At 51.5% G+C, this 27,129-nt stretch overlaps 2 protein-coding genes and 1 pseudogene across 13 annotated transcripts; all 3 read left to right on the forward strand.

Annotated features, from left to right (window-relative positions):
- Window positions 1–1,073: 1,073 nt before the first annotated feature.
- Window positions 1,074–7,866, forward strand: LOC116889372 (annotated as a pseudogene).
- On the forward strand, window positions 6,896–22,499 carry Mib2 (mindbomb E3 ubiquitin protein ligase 2). 10 transcript variants are annotated; one of them, XM_032893222.1, is made up of 20 exons: window positions 6,896–7,098; window positions 7,706–7,862; window positions 8,831–8,987; window positions 16,074–16,344; window positions 16,429–16,600; window positions 17,495–17,601; window positions 17,699–17,893; window positions 18,016–18,158; window positions 18,280–18,387; window positions 19,305–19,409; window positions 19,504–19,875; window positions 19,950–20,098; window positions 20,194–20,350; window positions 20,456–20,616; window positions 20,740–20,866; window positions 20,954–21,187; window positions 21,486–21,664; window positions 21,751–21,938; window positions 22,016–22,081; window positions 22,188–22,499. In XM_032893222.1, the coding sequence occupies exons 4-20, from the start codon at window positions 16,098–16,100 to the stop codon at window positions 22,424–22,426; spliced, it is 2,949 nt and encodes a 982-aa protein (XP_032749113.1). In that variant the 5' UTR covers window positions 6,896–7,098; window positions 7,706–7,862; window positions 8,831–8,987; window positions 16,074–16,097; the 3' UTR covers window positions 22,427–22,499. The 10 variants fall into 10 exon arrangements, with proteins under 10 accessions (XP_032749113.1, XP_032749134.1, XP_032749182.1 ...); XM_032893243.1 differs by having other exon boundaries at window positions 6,896–7,014; XM_032893291.1 differs by having other exon boundaries at window positions 6,898–7,098; window positions 16,074–16,127.
- Window positions 22,500–23,849: 1,350 nt separating this feature from the next.
- On the forward strand, window positions 23,850–26,638 carry Mmp23b (matrix metallopeptidase 23B). Of its 3 annotated transcripts, none has more exons than XM_032887316.1 (8): window positions 23,850–24,177; window positions 24,699–24,835; window positions 24,933–25,072; window positions 25,142–25,309; window positions 25,701–25,865; window positions 25,947–26,057; window positions 26,170–26,296; window positions 26,411–26,638. In XM_032887316.1, the coding sequence occupies exons 1-8, from the start codon at window positions 24,025–24,027 to the stop codon at window positions 26,583–26,585; spliced, it is 1,176 nt and encodes a 391-aa protein (XP_032743207.1). In that variant the 5' UTR covers window positions 23,850–24,024; the 3' UTR covers window positions 26,586–26,638. The 3 variants fall into 3 exon arrangements, with proteins under 3 accessions (XP_032743207.1, XP_032743208.1, XP_032743213.1); XM_032887317.1 differs by having other exon boundaries at window positions 23,982–24,177; window positions 25,734–25,865; XM_032887322.1 differs by having other exon boundaries at window positions 23,982–24,177; window positions 26,381–26,426.
- The last annotated feature ends 491 nt before the right edge of the window (window positions 26,639–27,129 follow it).

Consider the following 27,129-nt stretch of genomic DNA (forward strand, 5'->3'; position numbering starts at 1 on the left):
CTAGAATTTGTAAGAAATAACTGTGTCTCTCTTTTTTAAATTTTTTTTTTGGTTCCTAGGCAAGCGCTCTACCACTGAGCTAAATCCCCAACCCCTCCATCTCTTTTTAAAGACAGGATTTATGTAGCTCTGTATGTTCTGGAACTCACTCTGTAGACCAGGCTGGCGTCAAATAGAGATCCATCTGCATCTGCCTCCTGAGTGCTGGGGTGAAAGGCATGTACCACCTCTGCCCAGCTTCTCCCTCATTTTAAAAAAGTCTCTCTGCTGTCATTACAGACTCCTAGACATTTTGTTACTTATTTTATGATGTAGAGTTCTGTATGGTCAACATTGAATCTGTTCCTCAAATACCTTCATGTGGCCGTTAGAAAACCTTAGGTTGGACCCTGAATCTTGGGAGATACTTTCAGACTTAGTTTGAATTTAAATGAAATTTGCTAACATGAAATTGGCCATTTTATGGGCTGGAGAGATGGTGATTAAGAGCACTTACTAGGGTGCTGGAGAGATGGGCTCAGTAGTTAAAAAACACTGACTGCTCATCCAGAGAGGTTTTGAGTCCAATTCCCAGCAACATGGTGGCTCACAACCATCTGTAATGGGACCTGATGTTCTTTTCTGGTGTCTGAAGACAGCATAAAATTTTTAAAATCTTTAAATGCCCCATTCTGTAGATCTCTGAGGTTTTTGAAGACCATTTATCTATCTGTTGTATGTTCGATTAGGCAAATGTTACTTGTTTCTATCTATATACTATCTGTTCAACTTTGAAAACAGCTACAGGATGCTAAACAAACCTTACTTCTGTAATTAAACAAGAGCCTATCATGATACAAGCTTGATTGACTACTAAATTTCATTTTTTAATTATCCTAGAATGTTGGCAATAGCAGTCAGCTCTGTGTGTGTGTGTGTGTGTGTGTGTGTGTGTGTGTGTGTGTGTGTGTGTGTGTGTGTGTTATGTTGTGGCAAAATACAATCTTGTACTGGTAAAACTATTTGTCTTGTTTATGTTTAAGAGTAGATTCAAACAGCGCCGACAGCCCCACCCACTTTCTCTGCGGAATCACCATGGCGGCTGGGACCCTGTACACATACCCTGAAAACTGGAGGGCCTTTAAGGCCCTCATCGCTGCTCAGTACAGCGGGGCTCAGGTCCGCGTGCTCTCCGCACCACCCCACTTCCACTTTGGCCAAACCAACCGCAACCCTGAATTTCTCAGAAAATTTCCTGCCGGCAAGGTTCCAGCCTTTGAGGGCGATGACGGATTCTGTGTATTTGAGAGCAATGCCATCGCCTATTACGTAAGCAACGAGGAGTTGTGGGGAAGTACGCCAGAGGCAGCAGCTCAGGTGATGCAGTGGGTGAGCTTTGCTGACAGTGACATCGTCCCTTCAGCTAGCACCTGGGTGTTCCCCACCTTAGGCATTATGCACCACAGCAAGCAGGCCACTGAAAATGCCAAAGAGGAGGTAAAGCGAATCTTGGGGCTGCTGGACACTCATCTGAAGACAAGGACTTTTCTGGTTGGTGAGAGAGTGACACTGGCTGACATCACAGTTGCCTGCACCCTGTTGTGGCTCTATAAACAGGTCTTAGAGCCTTCTATTCGCCAGGCCTTCCCCAATACCAACCGATGGTTCCTTACCTGCATTAACCAGCCCCAGTTCAGGGCCATCTTGGGGGAGGTGAAGCTGTGTGGAAAGATGGCTCAGTTTGATGCTAAGAAGTTTGCAGAGAGTCAACCAGAAAAGGATACCCCGAGGAAAGAAAAGGGCTCACGAGAAGAGAAGCAGAAGCTCGAGACTGAGCGGAAAGAGGAAAAACAAGGCAGCTGCCCCAGCTTCTAAGGAAGAGATGGACGAGTGTGAGTAGACATTGGCTGCTGAGCCCAAGGCCAAGGACCCTTTTGCTCACCTGCCCCAGAGTACCTTAGTGTTGGATGAGTTTAAGCGAAAGTATTCCAATGAGGACACCCTGGGGTTGGGGATTTAGCTCAGCGGTAGAGCGCTGGCCTAGCATGCGCAAGGCCCTGGGTTCGGTCCCCAGCCCCGAAAAAAAAAAAAAAAAAAACAAAAACAATGAGGACACTCTCTCTGTGGCGCTGCCATATTTTTGGGAGCACTTTGATAAGGATGGCTGGTCCCTGTGGTATGCTTCCCTGAAGAGCTCACCCAGACCTTTGTGAGTTGTAACCTCATCACTGGAATGTTCCAGCCATTGGACAAACTGAGAAAGAATGCCTTTGCTAGTGTTATCTTGTATGGAACCAACAACAGCAGCTCCATTTCTGGGGTTTGGGTCTTCTGAGGCCAAGATCTTGCTTTTCTGCTGAGTCCAGATTGGCAGATGAACTATGAGTCATATACATGGCGGAAACTGGATCCTGGTAGCAAGGAGACCCAGACCCTCTTTCGAGAGTACTTTTCCTGGGAGGGGGACTTCTAGCACGTGGGCAAAGCCGTCAATCAAGGCAACATGTCTTGCCAGTCGCCTAGCTGCCTGCACCTACCCTTCAAGGGAGATGGGGGTCATTAAAGGAAACTGAACATTGAAAAAAAAGAGTAGATTCAATAATCTACCCTTTCATCTTATCATTCCTGTATCTCCCCTTTTTCTTTTCATCCCTTCTCCACACTTTTCCCCTAACAATAGATAGGAGAGAAAGAAAGGTAGAGGATAAGTAAACCCCTGAATCTAACCTCTCTTATTTTGTTTCCTTCCTGACCAAGACCATTAATAACTTGTAACCAATACCCTTTAAATAGTAACAAGCATCCATCACTCACTGAAGAACCAAAACCACCCACACCGCCTCTTGGCATCATTCTCTTTTGGGATCCCTAAGATAATTGAGATGTTGGTCAAGTCTTAAGAAAGCTTGTAGCATTTGCTGACCACTTTCTGCATGCTGAGAAAGTTCGGGGCTTAACTGAAGTCCTGCCTGGAACAGTCTGTGATGCTGGAAATTGGAATCACCTGGAGTCAACAGCTTTCTTGGAAGCTGTCGTGGAAGCAAGTTTTGATGAAACAGCTGAAGTCAAACAGGATGCTGTTGCTATCCTGCCTAAGCTCTGGGAACAGACCAAGCTACCAACCCCTCCACCCCGCCATAGAATATTGAATCTGCGGATGAAAAGCACAGACATAGATGTCGCTCAATTTCAACTTGCCTCATTGTCTCAGTACCCTTCTCAACCTCCTCAAGGGTGAATCTTGTCAGATTGTTTTTCTGCGTGAACATAAAAGCCTTTACAGGTAACACACATTCCTGCATAGAATATGCCATGTGCACAATGTAGCTAAAGATAAATCTCTGCTCTCTGTTTAAGAAAGCAAGTAACCCGTCTTTCTTTACAAGTTAGTTTGAATTGTATAACCAAACTGCAATACAAATTTCTATCTATGCCATGACGAGTGTTGAGGATTCTGTAGCCAACAAGATTTATTGGCTATGCATTGCTGAAGTTCTGATTGCAAACATTTTCACGTCTCAGCCAGTCTCAGAGCTGTTGCTATGTAGCGGGTCAGCATATACTTTAATTCTTTTTTGTTTGTTTGTTTGTTTTTCTTCATTTCTTTCTTTCTGTTTACAGTCGAGATCTTCAGGGTCTCCCCCTATCAGATCTGATGGATTAAAGAGCCAACCTCTGCTATGTCTGGTTTATGGACAACTTAATCCCTGACTTTTTTTTTTCCAATTTATTTATGTAATTTTTTTTTAATGTAGTAGTTCTCTGTCTGCATGTACACTACATGCCAGAAGAGGGCGTCATGAGCTGGTCATGAGCCACCATGTGGTTGCTGGGAATTGAAGTCAGGACCTCTGGAAAAGCAGCCAGTGTTCTGAGCTTTCTCCTAACCGATGCCCATCGAGCCATCTCACTGACCCCCATGACTCTTCTTGATAAGATTTTTTTATAGCTTGTCCCTGAGGGTGGTGGAATGGTAATCTGTGCCTTCCACTGCTACAACAGATCTCTTCTCCACAAATCCATGGACGTATTCTCCATATATGGCCTTAAATTTCCCATCTGTCCTTCAGGCCCTATACATTTAAGCATTATTCTTTGTTTTATCTGGGACAAACTTCCAAACCTAGAAATTATATATCTCTGCACTTCTGAAGAGGCCAATTTAGAGGCCAAGATTTTGGTGATATTATTGTGTTTACCACATCTTCAATTTCAATATTATTAATAAATACCGTTAGTTTTGGCCTCTGATCATTTATAGAAGTTTGCCAAAATACCTGTTTCTTGGTCTTTCCTGAGTTTTCTGTTTTAGCTATTGAACCTGCTCTGACCTTGATATCTGAGTTACTCATGTTTATCTCCAGAGCAGCACTGTAAGTGTTCTGTGGAATACTTAAAATGGCTGATATGCGCTTAATACTAGGGCCTCCTGCAGGGCAAGAGGGTCCCCTTCCTCCCCGACAGGAGGTTACCTTGTTTCTCCCTTATTAATCTACACTCATTAGTCTACTACCGGCCCTTGCTACACTTTTGCATATCCCAGAAGGCTGATACCTTTTTCTGGAATGATTGTGGTTCTGTTGACAATCCTTTTTGAAATGACCTTTGTAAAATATAAATCCAGTGTTTCCTCAGTCACCCCTACTCCAAGAATGATGATTCTGAGACTAATTATTTATTTAAAAAAAATACCTGGGCCATAAACTTCAGCTTGTTCTCTGACTTGCTCTTGACTTGTAATCCCTTTCATTCTAACCTGGCTTCTGCTATGTGGTTGGTTTCCTCTCCTTGTCTTTTTACATCCATCTCCTCAGAGTTCTTGGGACGAATCTCCCTTGATTCTATCCTGAGTTAAGCTGTCTCCTCAGCTTTCCCAGCAAATCTCCCATACCTCTATTTCCCAGATCGCTATCTCTGCCAGATGTCCCACCTCCTAATTTCTTCCTCAGCTCATTGGCCATAAGCTTTTTTATTGACAGGTGATCCTGATAAGAGTCTCTGCAGAACTTGCTCACCACAATTAAAACATTTGGCACTTTTGAATTTTTTTCCAAAACCTTTTTTGACCACTTCTCCTAATAAAGGCATAACATATGAATTAGATCATTTGCCAACTGATTTCTCTAATCTATTTATCTATTGGTGATGATCTTGCCTTTAAAGGTCTGATCACCCTTCTTACATCCAGCATTAGTGTTTTCAAAGGCTAAAGGTTCAATCAGCGCTTTCTTGCTTGTGGATCTGATACCCTTCTATCTACAGTTGAAGTCAATCTTTGTAAAACGTCAGTGAATGTTTATTTTGGACTTTGTACAATCAGAGTTAATAGTTCAGGTCCTTTCTTCAACCTTGTCCCAAGCACTTAAAGCTGTCATGTGGCACACTATCAAGGGTGCCATGTATGACTTGCATCTGGACTTCAGCCAGTATCAGCTTATCTTGAGAAATTAGTACCTCTGGCCTTATATCTCATGTTATTTCCCTAGCCTCATCTCTCTTCCATGAACACTGTAATTTTGGACCGGATTCTAATATTGCTCTTGTTATAGCTTTTCATTCTTGGGGGATTATTGTGTTTTGAATTGCCTAAGAACTTGATATCTGCTTCACAAATGGTGAATGCATACCATAATTGGATACTGCCCAGGGACATGGCTCTGTCTGATGACTGAGCCCAGTATTTCTGGCAAAGGAAAAAGTCAGTTAACTCTGTAGGTGAATTTCCTACAGAGAGGGTGGTACACATAACACTTTGTTATGTCATTTCACCTAACACAGTGTAAAACCCAACACGATGGTGCTTGCCTTTAATCCTAGCACTAAACAAGCAGAGGCAGGTGAATCTTTGTGAGTTCTAGGCTAGCTTTAGGCTACATGAGAATTTCAGGCCAGTCAGGGCCATTTAGTGAGACCCCCCCATCATGAAAGCCAACTAATCTACCAATCACCCACCCACTCGAACAAACTAGAAACCTGTTGACACATCTAAGGCTGGAGCTAGGAGGGGTGATTTATGCCCCCAAACCCCAGCACTTAAAAGGCTGCAATTGTAGGATTACAGAGCTACAGTGTTGGAGGTCAACCTGTGCCAAAGTAAGATGCTGTCTGTCCTTAAATAAAAATAGCCAGTGAAATAATTTAGTAGGCAAAGACACTTGCTTGAGCCTCTGACTTCGCATGAAGGTTATGGCACTGGTGTCCCCTCCCCCCACAAAAAGAAATAAATGTAAAGAAAAGAACAAAGAAAAACCAAGACTGTGCAGGAATAGACTGGGTTCACTCGTGATAGTGTGCATCAGGGAAATATACCTGGACAGCAAGCTGGATGAGGGGACAGTTAGAACACGTGGAACTTGCACAGGGGGCAAAGCTTGTGAGAGTTGTTATGGTCTAAGGAATATAACACAGAACTGTCTAAGATATGTAAAACAAGGTAGTATACTGTTTATAAACCCAAAGGCCTGGATGATTGTTTTTTATCTTTATGCCTGTGGGACTAAAATCAGTAGCTGGGTGTGGGGTTGTTCAGTTCACCAGAGTTGATCCTCACTACACCCCAGATCGACGACAGGAAAACAAAAGAGAAAAACTGGCGCAACTCTGATTTTAAAACAAATGAAATCGTGCTGGGTGTGGTAGCTCATGCTTTTAATTTTCTGCATTCAGGAGGCAAAGGCTGTTGTGGCTCCATGGGTTCGAGGTCATGGCTCGAGGTCAACAAACTGAGGTCCAGGTTATGTTGCTACATGTTGCTACATTTTGCTACATAGTGAAACCTTATTTCAAAAAGAAGGGGGAAAAAAGCCAAAAGAATTACTTTGGATGCGTTTTCGATACATCTCTGGAACCCCCACCCGTTTCAGGCAAGACGTCACCCGAAACTTCTGTCTCCAAGGCAACAGAGAGCGTCCTGGGAACTTGTACTGCGCAGGAGACACGTGCCGCTCTGGCTCCGCCCAGACGCACTTCCGGGCGCGACTTTGCCCGCATCACCTCTCAACGCTCACTTTCTGTTCCAAGGATGCCAGGACACAGGTATTTCCAGTTTCTTCTTTAGAGTAGCAGAGCTCCCGCTGGTCATACCGCGGCTGTCGGTCCGTTTGCTGCCAGACCAGACAAGTACGTCATGCTCAGGGTACCTTGGTAGCTATATGTCCCGCCCCCTGACCCTAAGCATTTTGCGTCACGCGCAGGGCCTCCTGGGAGTTGTCTGCCCCGCCCCCGGGCTGTCTCTGCAAACTACAGCTCCCGGCAGTCTGTGGGGCGGCCCGCGACCGTGGTCGGGGGGCCGTGGTGGGGCTCCCTGGTGGGCTAGAGCTGGAGAGGCGGCCTTGCTAAGCACTGTTGGGGGGCGGAGGACGGCGGGTTGCAGCTGGCGCCTCGGTGGCAAGCCGAGGTTCCACTGTCAGCCTCTGCGCTGCTCAGAGCCGGGTATTCCTGGGCCGAACGAGCGCGGAAACTCCGGGCAAGTGGGGGGCCGGGCCGGGCGCCCTCCCAGCGCCGGGGGCGGTGGCACGGGGCCTAGGGGGGCCTGATCATCCTGACGAGGCTGCGGTCTTGTCGGCCGACCTCGGCCCTTCAGCGCGACCGGCTTTTAGTCCTTCCCCCCCTGGACCCAGCTCGTGCCCGTTGCGCGTTCTCGGTGCGTGGGGGTGATGCAGCGTGTCCCAGCCACCAGACCCATGGGAGCTTTTTAAGGCGACCAGCGGCCTCTGTCCCTTCTCAGATGTTAACTGCGTCTCAGCACCCCTGGCCATAGGGTTGGATCTCCGGGGGCTTTCAGAAAGGAAGGTCAGCACGGCGGAGCCCAGTCCCAAGTCTCCAAGCATCAGGGCTCCTGCCCGATTCTCAAGGCGGGTGGGGGACACTGGACCTCCAGACAGGTGAGCGCTTGTGAGTTTGGGTTTGGTTTGTTTCCCTTGAGGATGCCCTGTGATGATGTTATGTCAGGGTTTGTGTTTCTGTTTAAATGTGCTTGAGTGGACTGGGCAGTGAGAAATCGTCCTTTCTGCCTCCTCTGGGTTCAGAACCAATGAGAAAAGCGGAGATGCCAGGAAGGCTCCTAATGAGCTAGAATGGGCTTGGGGACAGAGGAAGGTTGGCCACTTATAGAAGATCTGGCTACACATTCCACTCTGGCCTGTTGCTTCTGATGCAACAAGTATCTGTATGTCATTATCCCACCCAAGGTCAGCCCTAGGCAGGGTGGTGAACCCCAAGCTACAGTGTACCCAGAGTTCTTCAGCAAGATTAGCAGCCGTGATACCCCTGAACCTTAATGATGTCCCCCATCAGATGTCTCAGTGCAGGGCAGATCTGGTTTTCCAGCCTCTGTGTCTTCAGTTGACATTCTTGTTTGATTCTACTGGCATCTAGGACATCCACCTGCCTAGTAGGGGGTCTCTGATGAACCAGTTTTGTTAAACATTTTCAATTACTGTTTCAGACACCACCACAGGTATAGGGAGATGAGTCCTGAATGCTCTGTGTCATGTAGTTTTATTTGTCTGAATAAAGGCAGTCTGCTAACTTTTATATTATAACAATGACTTAATTTTTGTGGCTGTTTTGGGATTCCCAATAAAATATTCATATAATAAGGGGCAGCATCCCCCTACACTGTTCTGATAATTCTGACCCTATTAAATGTCCTGACATGATGTCCCACAAATGCTTTTAATTTCAACACTTGAAAGGAATTTGGTCTATATAGTGAGATCCAGGCTAGTGAGGGCCACATTTGTTTCTTAAAGGAAGGAACACTGGTAGCAACAGCAGCCAGAATGGTCACTGTCTGGTTATGGCAGTAAATACTGTGTGTAAAACTGCCTCGAAAATGATCTTTCCCCAGCCTGGCTCCCTGCCTTCCTGTTTGGTTTGCTGTATTCTATGTTGGCAATGGCTGCTAGTTTCCCACAGGAAGTTTTGGCCCAGGAAGCAAATTTGTGGCCCAGGAAGTAGCAACTAAATGCCCGGGATGCTGACTAAAGGCTTCTTTGTGTTCTAAGGTGAGTTTTTGTTGTTTGTTCATTTGTTTTTTTGTTTCTCCTAGCTTTCCAAGACAGGGTTTCTTTGTATAGCCTTGGCTGTCCTGGAACCCTGGACCTAGCTCTGTAGACCCGGCTGGCCTTGAACTCACAGAAGTCTGCCTGCCTCTGCCTCCTGAAAGCTGGCCTAAAGTGAGTTCTACTTCTGCTGAAGCATATTTGCCAAGCACACCCTCGTACTTTAACACACCCTGCTATACTTGTAACTATCTATAGCAACAGCTCCAGGAGTGTTTGGATTCTGCCCAGGGACATGGCTCTGTCCGATGACAGAGCCCAGTATTTCTGGCAAAGGAAAAAGTCAGTTAACTCTGTAGGTGAATTTCCTACAGGGAGGGTGGCACACATAACACTGTGCTTTTCAGCATGCTGAAGTATCATGTATATCAAAGTTTAGTGACATTTAATGTGCATTTGAAAGTAGCATTGGTTTTTTTTATAAAAAGATTTATTTAGTTATTATATATAAGTACACTGCCGCTGTCTTCAGACACACCAAAAGAGGGCATCAGATCTCATTACGAATGATTGTGAGCCACCATGTGGCTGCTGGGAATTGAACTCAGGACCTTTGGAAGTGCAGTCGGTGCTCTTAACCACTGTGCCATCTCTCCAGTCCCTGAAATTAATATTGTTTGTACACTTGGTTGTAGCTTTTTTTTTTTTTTTTTTGGCCCCACCTCTTCCCCTAGTTGTAGCTTTTAGACTGTCTGGAGCTACACAGGGCAGAACTCCAGGACAATGCATTCAGACCCCAGGTCCTCTGTATACACTCAGGACTAAGGTTTCTGTAAGGCCACTGATGTCTTTGGGAGCTTCGTCGGGTTTCAGCACACATGGAGCACGCAGTACCATCCTCTGTCAAGAGCCTTGTCAATTAGGGCAGGAGGATGGAAGAAAAGAGGCAGAGGCTTCCTATGTAGTGGGAAGGGCTGGCTTGTGGTAGCTGTTAGGTTGTGGCATGGCACATATATTATTAGTCAGGGTTCTCCAGAGGAACACAACTAACTAACCAACTAAATATATATATATATATATATATATATATATATATATATATATATATATATATATACACACACACACATATATATATATACACACAGTGAATTGATAGTGAGGATAAGCAAGCAAGAGCAAAAATTTCTTCCCCTGTTTTTTATATAGGCTACCACCAGAAGGTGTGGCCCATATCAAAAGTGGATCTTCTCAGCTCAAAGATCCGGATTAAAGGTGGGCCTTCCCTCCTCAAATGATTTAATTAAGAAAAATCCCTCACAGATGTGTCCAGCTGCTTGGGTTTTAATAAATTCCAACGCGGTAAAAATGTGGACCAAGAACAGCTATCACAGCAGAGATGATCAGAAAGGTGCAGTAGTGGACACTAAGATCCTTTGAGGGTGCATGTGTCCCAGAAGAGTTGGGCTGTCCTTTAAGACAGGCCTCCAGTCCTGCATTTCATCAGGAACTTCTCCCTCTTGGCACCCTGAGCATATATACTCACCCAAGGTTTGGAGACTGGCTAGCCTGGGCAAAAGGTATGGGCTAGCCTGGGCAGCCTGGGCTAGCCTATTCAGATATGCAGGCTACTTCTTGGACTTGCCTAGAGACTTGGCATAGTAGACTCATGATTCTCTGGCTGGTGCTGTGCCCAGTATGCTAGGGACCCTCTTTCCTCTTAGCCTTGTAGTGCTTGGTCAGTCAGTCGACAGGTAAGCTTAAGGGATGAGACCTCCCTTCCAAAGTGGCATCATGTCCCCTCGATCTTTGTTGGTCATGAAGTAGACAGGCTCCTTCACTGTGGTCAGGGTACCCAGGCCATCCAAAGAGCAAGACCTCTAGGTGAATTGAAACACTGATGGGGCTGGAGATGGCTCAGTGGTTGCACTGACTGCTCTTCCAGAGGTCCTGAGTTCAAATCAGCAACCATCCAAATCTGTAATGAGAAGACCTCTTCTAGGTGAATTATACATTAAATAAATAATCTTTAAAAAAAAAAAAAAAAAAAAAAAAAAGAAAACAAGAACTGAGTCCAAAATGGAGACCTTCCACCAGTCTGCCTAAATCTCATCTCTGCCTTCCTGCTTCCCATTCTGCTCTGCACCAACCATCCCACATACTCCTGGTGAACTTTTCTCTTCTCGGGTAGTGATATCACAGGCCAAGGAATGGGATGCTAATGGTCAGCTGATAACACTGCAGAGACATGGAGGCCTGGAGGGAGAGGAGAGGGAAAACCACTGGGTGTTCTAGTAGTGTCATAGAACGCCACATCCAGCTGCAGCCTTGGAGGCCCAGGAACCTGTCTCCTGTCTGGTCATGTAGTAACTATGTTGCAGGCGGCAGCAGGGCGGCATTGCCAGAGGCTCAGCTCAGGTAAGGAGATGCAAGGCAGAGAGCACTGCCTCTGAAGCAGAGGAGAGATCCTAAAACCTCCAGCGTACAAGGTAGTGGGGAGGGGGAACACAGGCTCTCAAGTTTAGTGCCACCAATGCCGAGTGCTTCTTGGATTTACCCATCCCAGGACTATGGGGAGGACTGTCTGTGAGAGACGTTGTGCACTGAATCTCCTGCCTGCTCTGCTACAGTTGTGGTGGGGCAGCCTTAGGCACTGAGATGCTGATTGTGAACAGAAAGCCCTCTTGGTGTTCCTTATGGTTGTGTCTGACTTGGCTGGGCTGCTGCCCGGGAACAGCCCTTGAGACTGGCGGTTCACTGGTCAGGGCTGAGGAGAGTTTTACTTAACCAGGCCTGATGGTCATGCAGGTGCTCAATCAGTACAGGCCCCTGACAGGCCAGAGTGGCTGGTGGTGGCCTTTCTGCTACCCCATGTGGAGTCTTTGGTTGAGGCCTGGCCCTGATTCTCTTAAACCTTGTTGGGTACCCTTCACCTGAGCTCTGTGCCCTCTGACCATTCTCCTGAAGGCAGGTTCACACATGGGCTATGCTTGTTGTCATGTTTGAAGTCCACCCTACTCCATGTCTTATAAAAGTCCCAGCATCAAGTGGTTAGTGAGGCCGTCAGCCTGTGGATAAGCTGTAACTGAGAAGCTGGTCTCAGAAGGATATGCATGCCACACAGCTCTAGTGACCGCTACTGCTGATGCCGCCACCACTTCCTCCTCTTCCTCCTCCTCTCCCTCCTCCTCCCTCCTCCTCCTCCTGCTTCTCCTATATTTCCTCCTATTCTTCATCCTCCTTTTCCCCTACCTCTTTCTTTTCCCTCGCTTTATTGCCCTGACCATATTTGAACCTGAGAGACGATTGCCCCAGCCTCTCCAATTCAAGAATTACAAGTGTGCACCACAATGCACAGCTTTAACCTTTACTGCCCTTTAATTTTATTCCAGTGCTGGGCCGGGTCAAGGGGGTTGGCTGTCAGGGTTTCCTCTGCTGTCAGAGCTGCTTGTTGAATGTGTCTGCTCACCTTTGTTGGAGTGTGAGGTTCTCTTGTAACAAGCCGTGCTCTGACTAACAGGTATGTTGGAGTGGGGACGAGGTCTTCTCAATATGCCTTCTCAGCTGTGCTGAGCTCTGGCAACAGGAAGGAAGGTTGATGTGGTTCCAGTGGAGATCAGTAGCTGGCAGAGGCAGAGCTGTCTCTGAAGAGCAGTGTCACCACTGTGCCCACAGGCCACTGTCTACCCCTGCCTCAGTCATGTACAAGGAAGGTTCTGTGTAGAGGATGCTGGGAGTGGACGGAGATGCCTAGCTTGAGAGTGCCTGCTCTTGTAGAAGATCTGCGTGGAGAGAATATGAAATCACAGCAAAGGCCCAGGAAGTGGCAAGGCCGGGAGCTTTAAAGATCAGGTAGTGAGAAGTTCTGTGGCTAGGAAGATATACTGAGAAGACCTCGTCCCCACTCCAACATACCTGCGTAGCTAATTTCCCTCCAGGATATTTCTCAGTAGTACAGCCATGGCCATTACTAGGGATGTGGAGCTGAGCGGATTGGAACTGTGTTTTCTTGTTGTCTGTCGTGTCTTTGCCACTCGAGGCGAGGCACTGATGTCTGGCTTGCAGCAAGCAAGCATTGTTTGGATGTACGGGGCCTGGGCTATAAAACGCAGAGCCTGTGGCTATTATGGGAGCCCAGCACAAACTACTTTCCTGTGTCTCACACATCTTTTCAGTCATTGTTGAGTCTGACAAGGCCTGCATCTGACTAGGCATGGGGTTTGGACTGAGAAAGCCTGAGAAAGGACCTGGTGGCTGCCTTCAAAGACCTTGTGGATCAAGCTGCTTGATCAAGGGAGTTGTACAGAATGGAGGGGGACCCTGGATCCCCTAAGTGCAGCAAGGGACCACTCTGGCCATATCTGTGTCAGACTCCTGTGACAGACGGTGATGGAGGAGTTGAGGCTACACAGGCTGCAGAGGAGCAGAGTTAGCGTCCACAAGAGCCCCTGTCTGGGGCTCACTAGCACCACAAAGTTTCCGACTTTTCACCGTGAGTTCTCACTGTGGCTGCTCTGGCGGTTGTCTCTACCCTGTGGGAAGAGGAAGAAACTAGGATTTCCCCTGGTCTTAGGCCCCAGTGTCACACCTTAGCAGGGACTCTAGAGCCCATGGAGAAAAGTGAGTTAAAAGAGAGGACAGACATGATCTGTGGACAGATGAGAGGGATTCCTTGAAGAAACAGAGCTCTGCTGTGTGGGAAGACTTTTCGTAGGCAGTGAGGCAGGAGAATGTGCCTGCCTGCTTTTGCTGTGGTTCTAGCAGCCCTGGGCCTGAGTAAAGGAATAAAAGTTGCAGAAAGGCCTTGAGCGTTGGTTTGGTGGTAAAGAATACTGCCTGCCCATTCAGAAGACCTCCAGGTTCAATCCCTGCTATCCACATGCTGTCTCACAATCACTCCAGTCCCAAGGGGTCTCTGCCCTCTTTTGGCCTCTCCTGGTACTGTACACACTTGGTGTACAGACATATGCCGACAAAATATCCACACACATAAAATAGTAAAATTTAAAAGAAAACCACACAGGGCCATACAGTCCAGGAGGCTTGTGCTCCTGAGAATGTGGTGAGATGCACATCCAGAGTCTGCATGTGGCAGTGCCTTATATACACACAGGCTTCTGAGTGGTGCTGGATTTCTCACTGTGCTTGGCTCTGGGACAGGCTGTGGTGCTCAGGCCATGACCCCTGACTGCAGACACCCAGCCATCAGCCAGTGTATGTGGCTGGGCAGGGCTATTAGTCTTCCTTTCTGCCCACCTGTGGCTTCACAGTGGGAAGTGAGGAATGTTTTCTGAGCTGGGCAGGCCAGAAGGCTGTCAGTCTGGGGCAAGGCCTGGAAGAGGGCCCAGGCAGAAGGCTGGTGTGTGCTGTATTCTTGTTGCCCACTTATCCCTGATCCGCCTCATAGCTGAGTAGTGCTACTGGGCCCCAGATAGAGTTGGCAGGACCTGTAATGCTGGCACCGCCCCAAAATAGTCTTCAGCTGCACCCAAACCATGCTGGGGGTGATCTTTCAGCCTCTTGCAAAGACTAAGTATGTGTCCTAGAGCAAGACCGCTCGCTGGCCTTGCTCATTCCAGGCAGTTCCCCACTCCTTCCCCAGCTACAGGGCTTGGCGCATAGCATAGATGGGATGAAGTAGAAGTGACTCCTTGTCATAGTGTAGGAGCCCTGAGCATCCCCTGTCAGACTCTCTCAAATTCCTTTGTGTGCCTTGATGTTGGCATTTTGAAGGCTTCAGGCAGGATAGTGAGTTTGAGTTCAGTCTAGGAAAGACCTTGTACATGTTAAGACATTATTTAAGGTTAGAACAGAGACATATCTAAAGTTAATATGATTAAGGCCACATAAGCAACCTACAGCTTGGCATGGCTGACCACCATACCCTGCACTTTCCTGTCCACTTTTTAAACGTCTGTGATTAGAGTCACATCTTTGTTCTGCTGCCCCAAATAGCATGCATGGTAGGCTTATATTCTCTTGGGCACTCAATACTCCAGGGCCCAGTTCACCTTGAAGAACATGGATGGGGCCAGGGCTTCTGTGAGTGTACTGCTTCTGCAGCCAGACCATGATTCTTTAAAGACCGTTGGTCCCTAAAGCGTTGTGTGACTTTACTGCACTATCGTTTGAAATGTGGAGCTGAGGACCTTGCCCTGCCTATGAACAGCGTCCTGCTAACAAACCATTCCACCTGGGGTGCGTGTCCTGGGGCGCGTGTTTCTGCGTCTTGCCCATTTCCAGCCTGTCTGCCTTTTCCATGCAGACCTGTGGGAGTTCTCTGTGGATGTACTGTGAGCCTCCTCACTCACATTGCTGCCTCTTCAGGTGCTTTATAACAACTTGTTGGAAAACAGCCCTTTAATTCAGTCCCACATATCAGTGAGCTGCACAGGAAAAGTCTTTGTTTCTGAAAGATGGATTGGCCGTACAGTCTTCCACCTGGGTGTCTATAATGTACATCTATTAGCTTTAGTTTTTATTAATCTGATTTTTGGAGACAGGCTGTAGACAGTATGTAGCCTTAGCTAGCCTAGAACTCACTGTATAGACCAGGTTGGTCTTGAACTCATAGAGAACCTCTCGCCTCTTCCTCCTCCTGGGCGCTGGTATTATAGTACGCACCATCACGTTGAGTCCAACTCTAGCTTTAAAGTACACCCATACTGATGGAGCATCATGGGCAGGCAGGTCTTTGGAAGCAGATCCACTAGCATGTGGCCACCGTGCCAGGCTCGGTTCCTGGCTCTTTGGGTCTGTCCACTTACGCTCTTTCCAAGGGGCACTTTCCTCAACCCCTTCCTTTCAGGTCACTGTAGTGACTTGTAAGTGTGGTGGACATTCTTGCATTTGGCTACTGCCCTTCTGTGTCTACCAGCTTTGTTCTCCTCTCCCACCCTTCTCCCTCCTGGCTCTCTCTGGTCCTGGTCTGTAGGCCCAAGCCCCGGATGGTCTTTGTTCTTTCGACCTAGTTTCCTCTGTCCCTGACCCATACTGCTCTCCCAGGTGGTCATCTCAACATGTATCCTATGATTAGCATGGCCACAGGGCGTTCTGACATAGACTAAAGATAAAACCTCTCTGTTGCAGGTCTTTGAACAACCCCCCCTCACCATGGACCTGGACCCCCATGCAGGTGTGCAGGTGGGCATGCGTGTGGTACGCGGAATGGACTGGAAATGGGGCCAGCAGGATGGAGGTGAGGGCGGTGTGGGCACCGTGGTGGAGCTTGGCCGCCATGGCAGCCCCTCGACCCCCGACCGTACAGTTGTCGTTCAGTGGGACCAGGGCACACGTACCAACTATCGAGCTGGCTACCAAGGTGCCCATGACCTGTTGCTCTATGACAACGCCCAAATCGGTGTGTGTTGATTCCCAGCTGCGGGTGGGACTGGCCAGTTGACAGGAGACCAGCGGGTCCTCACTTAGCCCATCCTACACCTAGGTATCCGCCATCCCAACATCATCTGTGACTGTTGCAAGAAACATGGGCTTCGTGGCATGCGTTGGAAGTGCCGTGTCTGCTTTGACTATGATCTCTGCACGCAGTGCTACATGCACAACAAACATGACCTTACCCATGCCTTCGAGCGCTATGAGACATCTCACTCCCGCCCGTGAGTTCCCTAGGCAATAGCCTACCTCCCCAGGGCCTTCTGACTCGTGCCTTTGACATCCAGCCAGGCTTTGGCCTCTGGCTGAGTCACTTCCAGAAGTACCTAGCAAGTCCTCCCTGTGTGATTTCCTTGAAGAATAGCCAGGGTCAGGTTATTCTAGAGCCCTGAGAATGTCACTCCCCCATTTCTCACTGAAGGCTTTTTCTAGGCACACTGTGAGGCAGATTCCATGGATGGGATTTCCTCTGTCACTTCACCCTTAGATAGGCAAGCATAGCTCTTTAGTATAGTGGCGTCCTGGAATACTGATTGTAGTTTGACTGTAGCCACATGGATAGCAGAAACAATTGAAACACACATCATCCCCTGGTGACACCATGCCTGGCCATGGGGCAGCTCAAGCCCATTCGGCTAGCTGGGAGTGGCCCTGGCCTGATGCAGAGAGCTGAGGAGACAGGTCTTTGTTGGATTGACTTGGGAAGGCAGTCAAGGACCATCTTTATTTTCTGCACCTCCTTAGTCTTTCCTATATGTAGAGAAGTGTAGTATAGGCCTCCTCTTCTGGTGAGTCTGAGGCCAGGGTAAGTGTCAGTTCTGGTGACTGGATAGTGTTTCATTTCTCTGGGCCAGGCTCTGGCCCTGCTGCCTATAGGCAGCAGAGACAGACTGTGCTCCATGAGTCATCTCGGGTCACTTTCCAGCCTGGTACTGGTGAAAGTCTCTGAACCCAGAGACATCGGATAGTTCCCTCTCCCAAAGCGGAGGCCTGCTGGGGAACCATTCAAGGGCAGTGGTTTGGCCTGAGATCCAGAATACCTATCCTGTAGACCCTGGTGCCATTAGGAGAGAATCTGGCCATCATAGCTGCATGGCTCAAGACTCATTCTCTTACAGGGTTACGCTGAGTCCCCGACAGGGCCTCCCTCGAATCCCACTGAGGGGCATCTTTCAAGGAGCAAAAGTGGTACGAGGCCCTGACTGGGAATGGGGCTCACAAGATGGTGAGTGGTGGCTGGAGAGAGACAGGGAGAGGAAGCTGGCTACAGCTCAGCTTTAAGGCACATGCTAAGCTCCTCGGTGTGCACACTGTCTTCCCAGGAGGGGAAGGCAAGACAGGCCGTGTGGTGGACATCCGTGGCTGGGATGTGGAGACAGGCCGAAGTGTGGCCAGCGTAACATGGGCAGATGGAACCACAAATGTGTACCGAGTGGGCCACAAAGGCAAGGTGGATCTCAAATGTGTTGGTGAGGCAGCTGGCGGCTTTTACTACAAGGAGCACCTCCCGAAGCTTGGTATGGGGCTGGCTCTGACGGCAGCTGCCCTCCTACCCTGGCTGTACATGTGTCACCCTGGCATGTCCTCTTCGGGGTGGGGAGGTTGCTTCCTGAGGCCTAGCCTGCCACCCTCCCCCCAGGCAAGCCAGCAGAGCTGCAGCGCAGGGTGAGTGCTGATGGCCAGCCCTTCCAGCGTGGGGACAAGGTCAAGTGTCTGCTGGACACAGATGTCCTAAGGGACATGCAAGAAGGCCATGGTGGCTGGAACCCTAGGATGGCAGAGGTGAGCCACCTCTTCTGCTGACTCCCCTTGTGCTCCCCTTCCCAAGTCCTTTGGACCCCTCCCCTCTTCCTGCCCCAAGAGTCCAGCCTGACCCAGCCATAGCCTCCGTGACCCGCCACAGTTTATCGGACAGATGGGCACCGTGCACCGCATCACAGACCGTGGGGACGTGCGTGTGCAGTTCAACCATGAAACCCGCTGGACCTTCCACCCTGGGGCTCTCACCAAGGTGCCTAGGGGGCCGGGCTGAGCCCCACTTATTATTGCTTCTCTAATTCCGTCCATGTACCTATTCAGTCTTGGGAGTGGTTAGGCAGGACTAGGCACCAGTCTCCCCATGAGCTTGCAGACTTGAAGGAAGGGGAAAACCTGATGTGTGGAAGTAAGACCAGAAGGGACACAGATGTGAGGGATACAGAGAAGAATGAAATACAGACGTCTGAGACTAGAACCTGTGGGCCAGGGGCTCAGTCCTGAGAACAGAGGAGTATGGCAGACTAGACGTGGGGTTGCTCGCCACACTCCTGAGGAGCTGTTTGCACCACGAGACGGATGGAGTGGTCTGTAAGGAGACTGCAGTGGAGGCCAACGGTATTGGAGAGTAGTTGGATAGAGTCTGTGAAAGCTGTTTGCAACACTGGACTGTGGAGATGAGAGATGACAGATGGGGGGGGGTGTCCAGTGTGAACCTGGAGGCTACTTTAGAGCAGGTTCATTCTGCACACAAGTGTGTGCATAGATCCCTGCAGGAACCTCACACCCCAACTGGTCCTACCCCCCCCCCGCCTCCCGCCCAACTCCATCCCCAGCTGCATTGGATCTACACTGCATTTTCCGTGCTGCCTTGTGTCTGATCAGTGGGTAGGGACCCTTGCAACAGGTCTTCTTGACCTTCACACGTCTCCAGAGCTGGACTTCGGTCTCTGCTCTTGGATGGCTATGCCCTACGGCTCAGGCTGGCCACCCAGGCCTGTTTTGGTCATCTGAGGCCCTTGACCAGCCAGACCATTTGGTTGTACTTGAGGCAGGAACTGAGGCCGAGGTTAAGTCTTCTTGCCCTGTGGAGCAGGATGTGCCCTCCTACAAGACCCTGAGTAGACACAAGTAGCTGGAGGAACTCCCCTTATTGGCCTCTCTGTCATCCAGCACAACAGCTTCTGGGTGGGTGATGTGGTCCGGGTCATCGATGACCTTGACACTGTGAAGCGACTGCAAGCTGGACATGGAGAATGGACTGACGACATGGCCCCCGTGAGTCTTAATGTCTATTGTCAACACATTGACCACACTCCTCCTCCTTTCTATGCCACCACCAACCTGTTGTGATCCCACCTCTCATTCTCAGGCCCTGGGCCGAGTGGGGAAAGTGGTGAAGGTGTTTGGAGATGGAAACTTGCGTGTGGCGGTTGGTGGCCAGCGGTGGACCTTCAGCCCCGCCTGCCTAGTGGCCTGCCGGCCTGAGGAGGATGCCAACCTGGGCGTGGCTGAGCGCGCCAGAGAGAACAAAAGTGCGGCATCCGTCCCAGTGGCTGGTGGGAGGCAGGGCCGCCCCTGGCCAGCACTTACCCCAACCCTGCCCCCAGGCTCACTGAGTGTGGCCCTGGACAAGCTTCGGACACAGAAGAGCGACCCAGAGCACCCAGGGAGGCTGGTAGTGGAGGCTGCACTGGGAAATGTAGCCCGGGCCCTGGACCTGCTTCGAAGGCATCCGGAGCAGGCAGGTTTCCACCCTGCCCCTCTGATAGCCGTCAGGGAGGGAGCCCAGAACTCATGTGCTGGCTTTCTTCACAGGTGGACACCAAGAACCAGGGTAGGACTGCCCTGCAGGTGGCTGCTTACCTGGGCCAGGTAGAGCTGGTACGGCTGCTGCTGCAGGCAAGAGCAAGTGTGGACCTGCTGGATGAGGAGGGCAACACTGCCCTTCACTACACAGCCATGGGGTGAGGCCTGGGCAGGCTGGTGGGTCCTGTTGGGAATGAACTTTAGAGCCAGTGTGCAAAATGGACTGCCCCAACCCTCCCACCTCTTCCATTAGGAACCAGCCTGAGGCCACAAGGCTGCTCCTGAGTGCCGGATGTGGGGTGGATGTTCAGAATGGCACACGCAGCACAGCCCTACATGTGGCTGTACAGAGGGGCTTCCTAGAGGTGGTAAAGATCCTGTGTGAACGTGGTTGTGATGTCAACTTGCCGGTGAGTGATAGTCCCTGGATTCCCTGCCACTAACCAGCCCTAGGTCAAGGAACCAACTTGACCATGGAGAAAGGCACTGCTGTGTGACCACCCCCTCTGTTGCAGGATGCCCATGCAGACACACCCCTGCATTCTGCCATCTCTGCGGGTGCCGGTGCCAGCAGCATTGTTGAAGTCCTCACCGAGGTGCCTGGCATCGATGTCACTGCTACCAATAGCCAGGGCTTCACACTGCTGCACCATGCATCCCTCAAGGGCCATGTGCTGTGAGTGTGGGGGCTGGGCACACTGCTGTCATCCAGTCTTTTGACCTACTGCTGGGCTGTCCTGATCCAGAGCACTCCGACAGGCTTAGGGAAGCCCTTGGACATACCTTCTTGTTCCCACAGAGCAGTTAGAAAGATTCTGGCAAGAGCCCGGCAGCTGGTGGATGCCAAGAAGGAGGACGGCTTTACTGCGCTACATCTGGCAGCTCTCAACAACCACCGTGAGGTGGCCCAGGTCCTAATCCGAGAGGTGGGTGCAGGGGTCCCAGGGCACCCACAGGCCAGGAACCAGACCAAGTGGGATGTCAAAGCTGAGCCTATGCCACCCTTTCCCTAGGGCCGCTGCGATGTGAATGTGCGAAACAGGAAGCTTCAATCCCCACTGCATCTGGCTGTGCAGCAGGCCCACCTGGGGCTCGTACCGCTGCTGGTGGACGCTGGCTGCAGTGTCAACACTGAGGATGAGGAGGGTGACACAGCCCTGCATGTGGCACTACAGCGTCATCAGCTGCTGCCCCTGGTGGCTGACAGGGCTGGGGGAGACCCAGGGCCCTTGCAGCTGCTGTCAAGGGTGAGGAAGTGTGATGTGGGTACTGCAAAGGAGGGCCCATTATAATCCAAGGAGCCATTCTCTCTAATCCAGACCAACCTGGAAAAGGGTTGGGGCCCATTTGGGATGAAGGGTCTCAGAGTTTCTGCACCTGCCTATCAAAGGGCACCCTTGGGTTTGCCCTCCCCACCCTTCCTAGAACCAGAATTAGCCAGACAGTGGTACCATTGTTCAGACTTCTGGGGTAGCCCAATATCAGAAAAGGCTTCCTTCAAGTCCGTGTGGGTTTCCACCCTTATCTGTATGCCCTGCCACTCAGTTACAGGCCTCAGGCCTCCCAGGCAGCACAGAGTTGACTGTAGGCGCCGCAGTGGCCTGCTTCCTGGCATTGGAGGGTGCTGATGTGAGCTACGCAAACCACCGCGGCCGGAGCCCACTGGACCTGGCCACAGAAGGCCGAGTGCTCAAGGCCTTGCAGGGCTGTGCCCAGCGCTTCAGGTGAGCCCATGATGTGGGGTATGTGGTGGGGAGGGCAGCCATTAAGGCCATCGGGCCACCTTTCAAGCCCCCTCCTCCAACTGCAGGGAGCGACAGGCAGGTGGCGGTGGGGGTGTGCCCCCGGGCCCCCGGCATGTGCTGAGTACTCCTAACACCGTGACGAACCTGCATGTGTCTGGCACAGCAGGGCCAGAAGCTGCCGAGTGCCTGGTGTGCTCGGAGCTGGCATTGCTAGTTCTGTTCTCACCGTGTCAGCACCGCACAGTGTGTGAGGGTGAGTTCGGGGTGTGGAGGACCAGGGTGGCCCAACTGCCTAGTACAGCCCTACTAACAGTGCACTGCCCTTGACAGAGTGTGCACGAAGGATGAAGAAGTGTATCAGGTGCCAGGTGATCATCAGCAAGAAGCTACGCCCAGGTGGGTAGGATGGGGCTTGGCCCGGCCACTCCTTGTCCCGTGGCATGCTCACCAGCCTGCACCTAATCTTCACACTTACTGTTGCCGATTCCCACTCATCCTACAGATGGTTCAGAGGTGGTTAATGCCATCCAGGTGCCCGGCCCGCCTCGGCAACTGGTAGAGGAGCTACAGAGTCGCTACAGGCAGATGGAGGAGCGCATCACCTGCCCCATCTGCATCGACAGCCACATCCGCCTGGTGTTCCAGTGCGGCCATGGAGCATGTGCGCCCTGTGGCGCTGCCCTTAACGCCTGCCCCATTTGCCGCCAGCCCATCCGTGACCGCATTCAGATCTTCGTGTGAGCGCACTACACACGCTGTGGCTGATCCCAGGCTCTCCTTCAAAACCCCTGTATTTTATAAAAAGATTATCGGACTTTGCTTCCTGTTCCTTGCCTAAGGGTGTTCGGCAGGCTCCAGAGATCCTCACCGCCCCCCGCACCCCCCTCCCCCGCGCAAGCCCCACCCCAGGCCCCGGCATCCGGCTCCAGTCTGCCTGTAGGTCAGGAACATGCTCGGGTTGTGGATACTGCCCACCATGCGTGCTCTGGCTGTGGTTTGACACAAGAGGGTCCAGAAATTCCAAGTCTCCAGTGGCTCTAATATCGCCCTTATAGGGGTCCATCCCACTTTGCCCTTCCCCCCCTTGCCTGCTACTCCCTCCGCCCCGCTGGGGCAGGACTTGAACTGTGGTTTTGGCCAAAGCAAAACGACTAGAGAGGGTCCTGGCTAGGAGAGAGTGGGGTGGAGGCAACTAAGCTCTCGACAGTTGAGCTGGGGCAGAGGGAAGAAGCAAGAGAGGGTCCACTTGTTGGAACAAAATACTTAGTATCTAAGGGAGGGGTCTGATTGCTGACCCTTTTCAAGAACTTCCAGCGCGGCTATTCTGGGCCGCAGGGCACTCCAGCCGCGTGGCTCTGACTGCTGGCCGGCACCTTGTTGCAGTCACCTAGGGTCCAAAGCCCGCATGGAAGACTGGGAGGGAGAAGACTTCTGGCTAGGAGCCCTTCCTCCCTCAGCCCCGGCTCCTACGCCTGCTCTCACTGCCTCACCCACCCACAGCTCCATCCCGGGATCACAGCTGTGCCTGGCATCATTTCGGTTGCCATGCCGCAACCGAAATTCGGTACCCACCTAGTACAGACATCGGCTGCAGGGTCTAGCTTTCAGGCCTTGGACCGTAGCCCCTGCTTCCTTGGTCCTACCGTTGCCAGACCACCACACTCAGTTCCTGACTCAGTTCCCTTGACCCCGGCTCCTCTGAGGCTGGGCAGGAATTCCAGGTCCTGGCACCCTCCCCAAACTTCCAACGAGAGCATCCTCTGGTTAAAGCAGACGCTCACTGGTCTTTTCGTCTTTCCTGAGGCACTTTTCCTACTGCAATCTCTCCCCTCTTCCCGCTCAGCCACTCTGCTCTCATTGCCACGTCCCCTCGCTCTGCGCTCCCCTCTGGCGGGTATGCTCTTTACACTCAGCCACTGAAGACCAGAACCGAGACTTCCCTCAACGAATTTCATTGTGGGTCCAGAGGGTTGAGGGGGAAAAAAACCAAAGGTCATTCAGCCCCAACCAAGGGTGCGCGCGGAGCAATAGATGCCCCTACCCCAAATCCGAGCCCCAGCGCCTCGCCTTCTGATAGACCCCCGGCACTGCGGGCTGTGTTCTGGACTCCGCTGCGGACCCTACGGCCTGGTTCCTGGAATTCCACTGGGGGATGCGGACCGTTCCAGACAGGCGAGCCGGTTCACTATTTGAGCCAGTGCCTCCGGGTCCTCACCCCACCAAAAGGCTGTAACTCGAGCCGTCCGCCGCCCACCCCCTTCCCACTCCGCCCCAGCTCTGCGATCCAGGTCCCTACGTCGCGCGGCCCCTTGTGGCCCTAACCCGACTGCAAATCTGCCATGGGCTGCCGGGCCTGTCTCCGTCCGGAGGCGTCCGGCGCTGTACAGGGCCGCTGGTTGGGGGCTGTCCTGAGCGGGTTGTGCCTTCTCTCCGCGCTGGCGTTGCTGGAATGGCTAGGGTCGCCGACAGAGACCGCCTGGAATGCAGCTCAGGTGAGAGGACTAAGGGGCTAGGAGGTAGTAGGTGTGAGGAGAGGAGCGGGTCAGCATCTGAGGGTGTCTCGGTGGATCCACGTGTGAGGGGGTTTGTGGGAATGCCTATGAGTCCTTTGGTTCCAAGCATCTTGAGTCAGTGTGTCCAGTGGTCGCTGGAGGTGGGAGACAGCATCCATCTCTGCCCATTCCCGATACGTAATTTTAATTTTCCGTTTTTTCAAGACAAGGTTTCTCTGTGTAGCCCAGGCTGACTTCTGTAGACCACCTGCCTCTGCGTTCAGAGATTTAAAGGCATGCGACACCATGGCTGGCTCAACTCCCACCCATTCTTTACAATTCCCCGCGCCTTGGTGCGGGCAGAAACAACTCATTTAGAGTAGACAAAACAAAGCCCAAAACCTAGGGTTCATCCACAGCCTCCTCCACCCCAATTGCCTAAAAGTCCGCTTTTGACAACAACGTTGGGTACTAGAGACCGGTTCCTTTGGCCTCCTCACGTCCACTTTCTTCCTGTGAAGGGAAATGTGGATGCGCCAGATGTGGGCGGCTCCACTCCCCAGGTACCCAGCCTATTGTCCATGCTGGTAACCCGAAGACGCCGCTACACGCTGACACCGGCCAGGCTGCGTTGGGACCACTTCAACCTCACGTACAGGTGCTACCTGGACCGGCGAGTGGGATAGGCCAGGCCATAACTCAGACACTGCCGCCAACATGGACTCTAACGTGTTACCACCACCCTCCCACCCCAGGATTCTCTCCTTTCCCCGGAACCTTTTAAGCCCGGAAGAGACTCGGCGGGGCCTGGCGGCTGCCTTTCGAATGTGGAGTGATGTTTCCCCATTCAGCTTCCGTGAGGTGGCCCCTGAACGTCCCAGTGACCTCAAGATAGGTGGGTAACTTAAGTACTCCCGACCACGCCCAGCCTCACAGGTATTATTGCAGCCTTGTGTTTTCCTAGGCTTCTACCCAGTTAACCACACCGACTGCTTGGTCTCTGCCCTGCACCACTGCTTCGATGGTCCCACAGGTGAACTGGCCCACGCTTTCTTCCCACCCCACGGTGGCATTCATTTTGATGACAGCGAGTACTGGGTCTTGGGTCCCACGCGCTACAGCTGGAAGAAAGGTGACCCAAGTCCTTGATCTGGTCTCCTGCTGGGGGTGTCATCCTCTCCTCCGTAGAGGGCTACAAAGGGGTTTGAGGCAGGAAGGGTTTCCTGGGGCTGAGTATTTGGGTGGCTGCTTTTAGGGTCAAGCAGTCAAGGAAGAGGAACTCTGGCTCTCAAAGGCCTGAGTCGTCCCCGCCTCCCCCCCTCCCCCACATGCCACTGAAAAGGGAGTTGGAGTTGCATTCCTGAAGGCCAAGCTCACAGCCTAGGCTGGGGAAACATACTTATCTTCCCGGGCTGTGGGTTAAGGGTGGCTTGCAGCTGAGTCCCAGCGTCAGTGCTGGGCCTCCTGGAGAAAGACTGGTAGTGGAAGGGCTGAGGGCTCCCTGCTAAGCCATTGGCCCACAGGTGTTTGGCTCACAGACCTGGTGCACGTGGCAGCCCATGAGATTGGCCATGCACTGGGACTGATGCACTCACAGCAAGACCAGGCACTCATGCACCTCAATGCCACATTGCGAGGCTGGAAGGCACTGTCCCAGGATGAGCTGTGGGGACTACACCGACTCTATGGTGGGTTCAAGGGGGCAGGCTGGTGGGTGGATGGACTGTGTGGCTCTCAGCAAGCCCTAAGCCAGGTTGCCCTCCCGTTAGGCTGCCTGGACCGGATTTTTGTGTGTACATCCTGGGCACGAAAGGGATTTTGTGATGTCCGCCAGAGGCTCATGAAGAGGCTCTGCCCCAGAAGCTGTGATTTCTGTTATGGTGACTGAGGCTCAAATGGGGTTGGTGTGGGTCTCTTGAGCTCAAGTCTCTATCTTGGGCCTGGTTTGACGGGGCCTAGCACTGACTTCTCATTTCACCACTCTCTGAGTAGAATTCCCATTTCCCACGGTTGCCACCACTACATCACCCATCAGAACGAAAACGAGGTTCGTGAGAGAGGGTAGGAACATGACCTTCCACTGTGGACAGAAGATCCTACACAAGAAAGGCAAAGTATAGTGAGTAGCCAACACTGGGCAGGCGTGGGGCTCCCTGGGATACCCCGTGTGGTGTGTATATCCTGGGGCCCTTGGCACGGGCAGGGCAGGCATGCAGGAACCTAACCTCTGCAGCTGGTACAAGGACCAGGAACCCCTGGAGTTCTCCTACCCTGGCTATCTGGCCCTGGGTGAGGCACGGCTGAGCATCATTGCCAACGCAGTCAACGAAGGCACCTACACATGTGTGGTACGCCACCGCCAGCGTGTTCTCACCACCTACTCCTGGAGGGTCCGAGTGAGGAGCTGAGGCAGCTCCAGCTTCTGTGCTGGAAGCCAGCAGATAAAGCACTTTCTCTCTGATGTCTGTGTTGTTTCATGGGAGGAGGGAAGGCCAGTCTCTGCCCACCTGGATGTGGGAACCCTGGAGTCAGTCAGTATTCCTCTACTTGTGCAAAGAGTTTTGTGGTGAGGACATAGTCCACAGGGCAAGAAGGGCTTTGTCAAGGTGGTCTCTAGACCAGTGGGGTAAAATGAAGCCCAAGTATCAGCAGCATTACCTGGGGTGTGTGGAGAGAAGGGTGTGGATGGGTCAATTCAATGTGAATGGGGAATGGAGGCTGAGGACCAGCTGAGATAAAGGTAGGGGCCCAAGCAGTCATAGGCAACACCTTGCTCAGCCAGATTGGAGGAGGATCAGAGTGAGAGGAGGGTCTGGAAGGGTTTGACATGTATAGTATCAGAGCAAGATTAAACCCAAACTTATCTCAGTCTGCTCACCCAGGTCTAGGCTGCTAGCAGTTCCCTACCCCAGGCACACTCACAGGGCCCAGCTGGGAGCCAGCATGCTGAAA

This window comes from Rattus rattus, chromosome 1, assembly GCF_011064425.1.
Source record: "Rattus rattus isolate New Zealand chromosome 1, Rrattus_CSIRO_v1, whole genome shotgun sequence".
Lineage (NCBI taxonomy): Eukaryota > Metazoa > Chordata > Mammalia > Rodentia > Muridae > Rattus > Rattus rattus.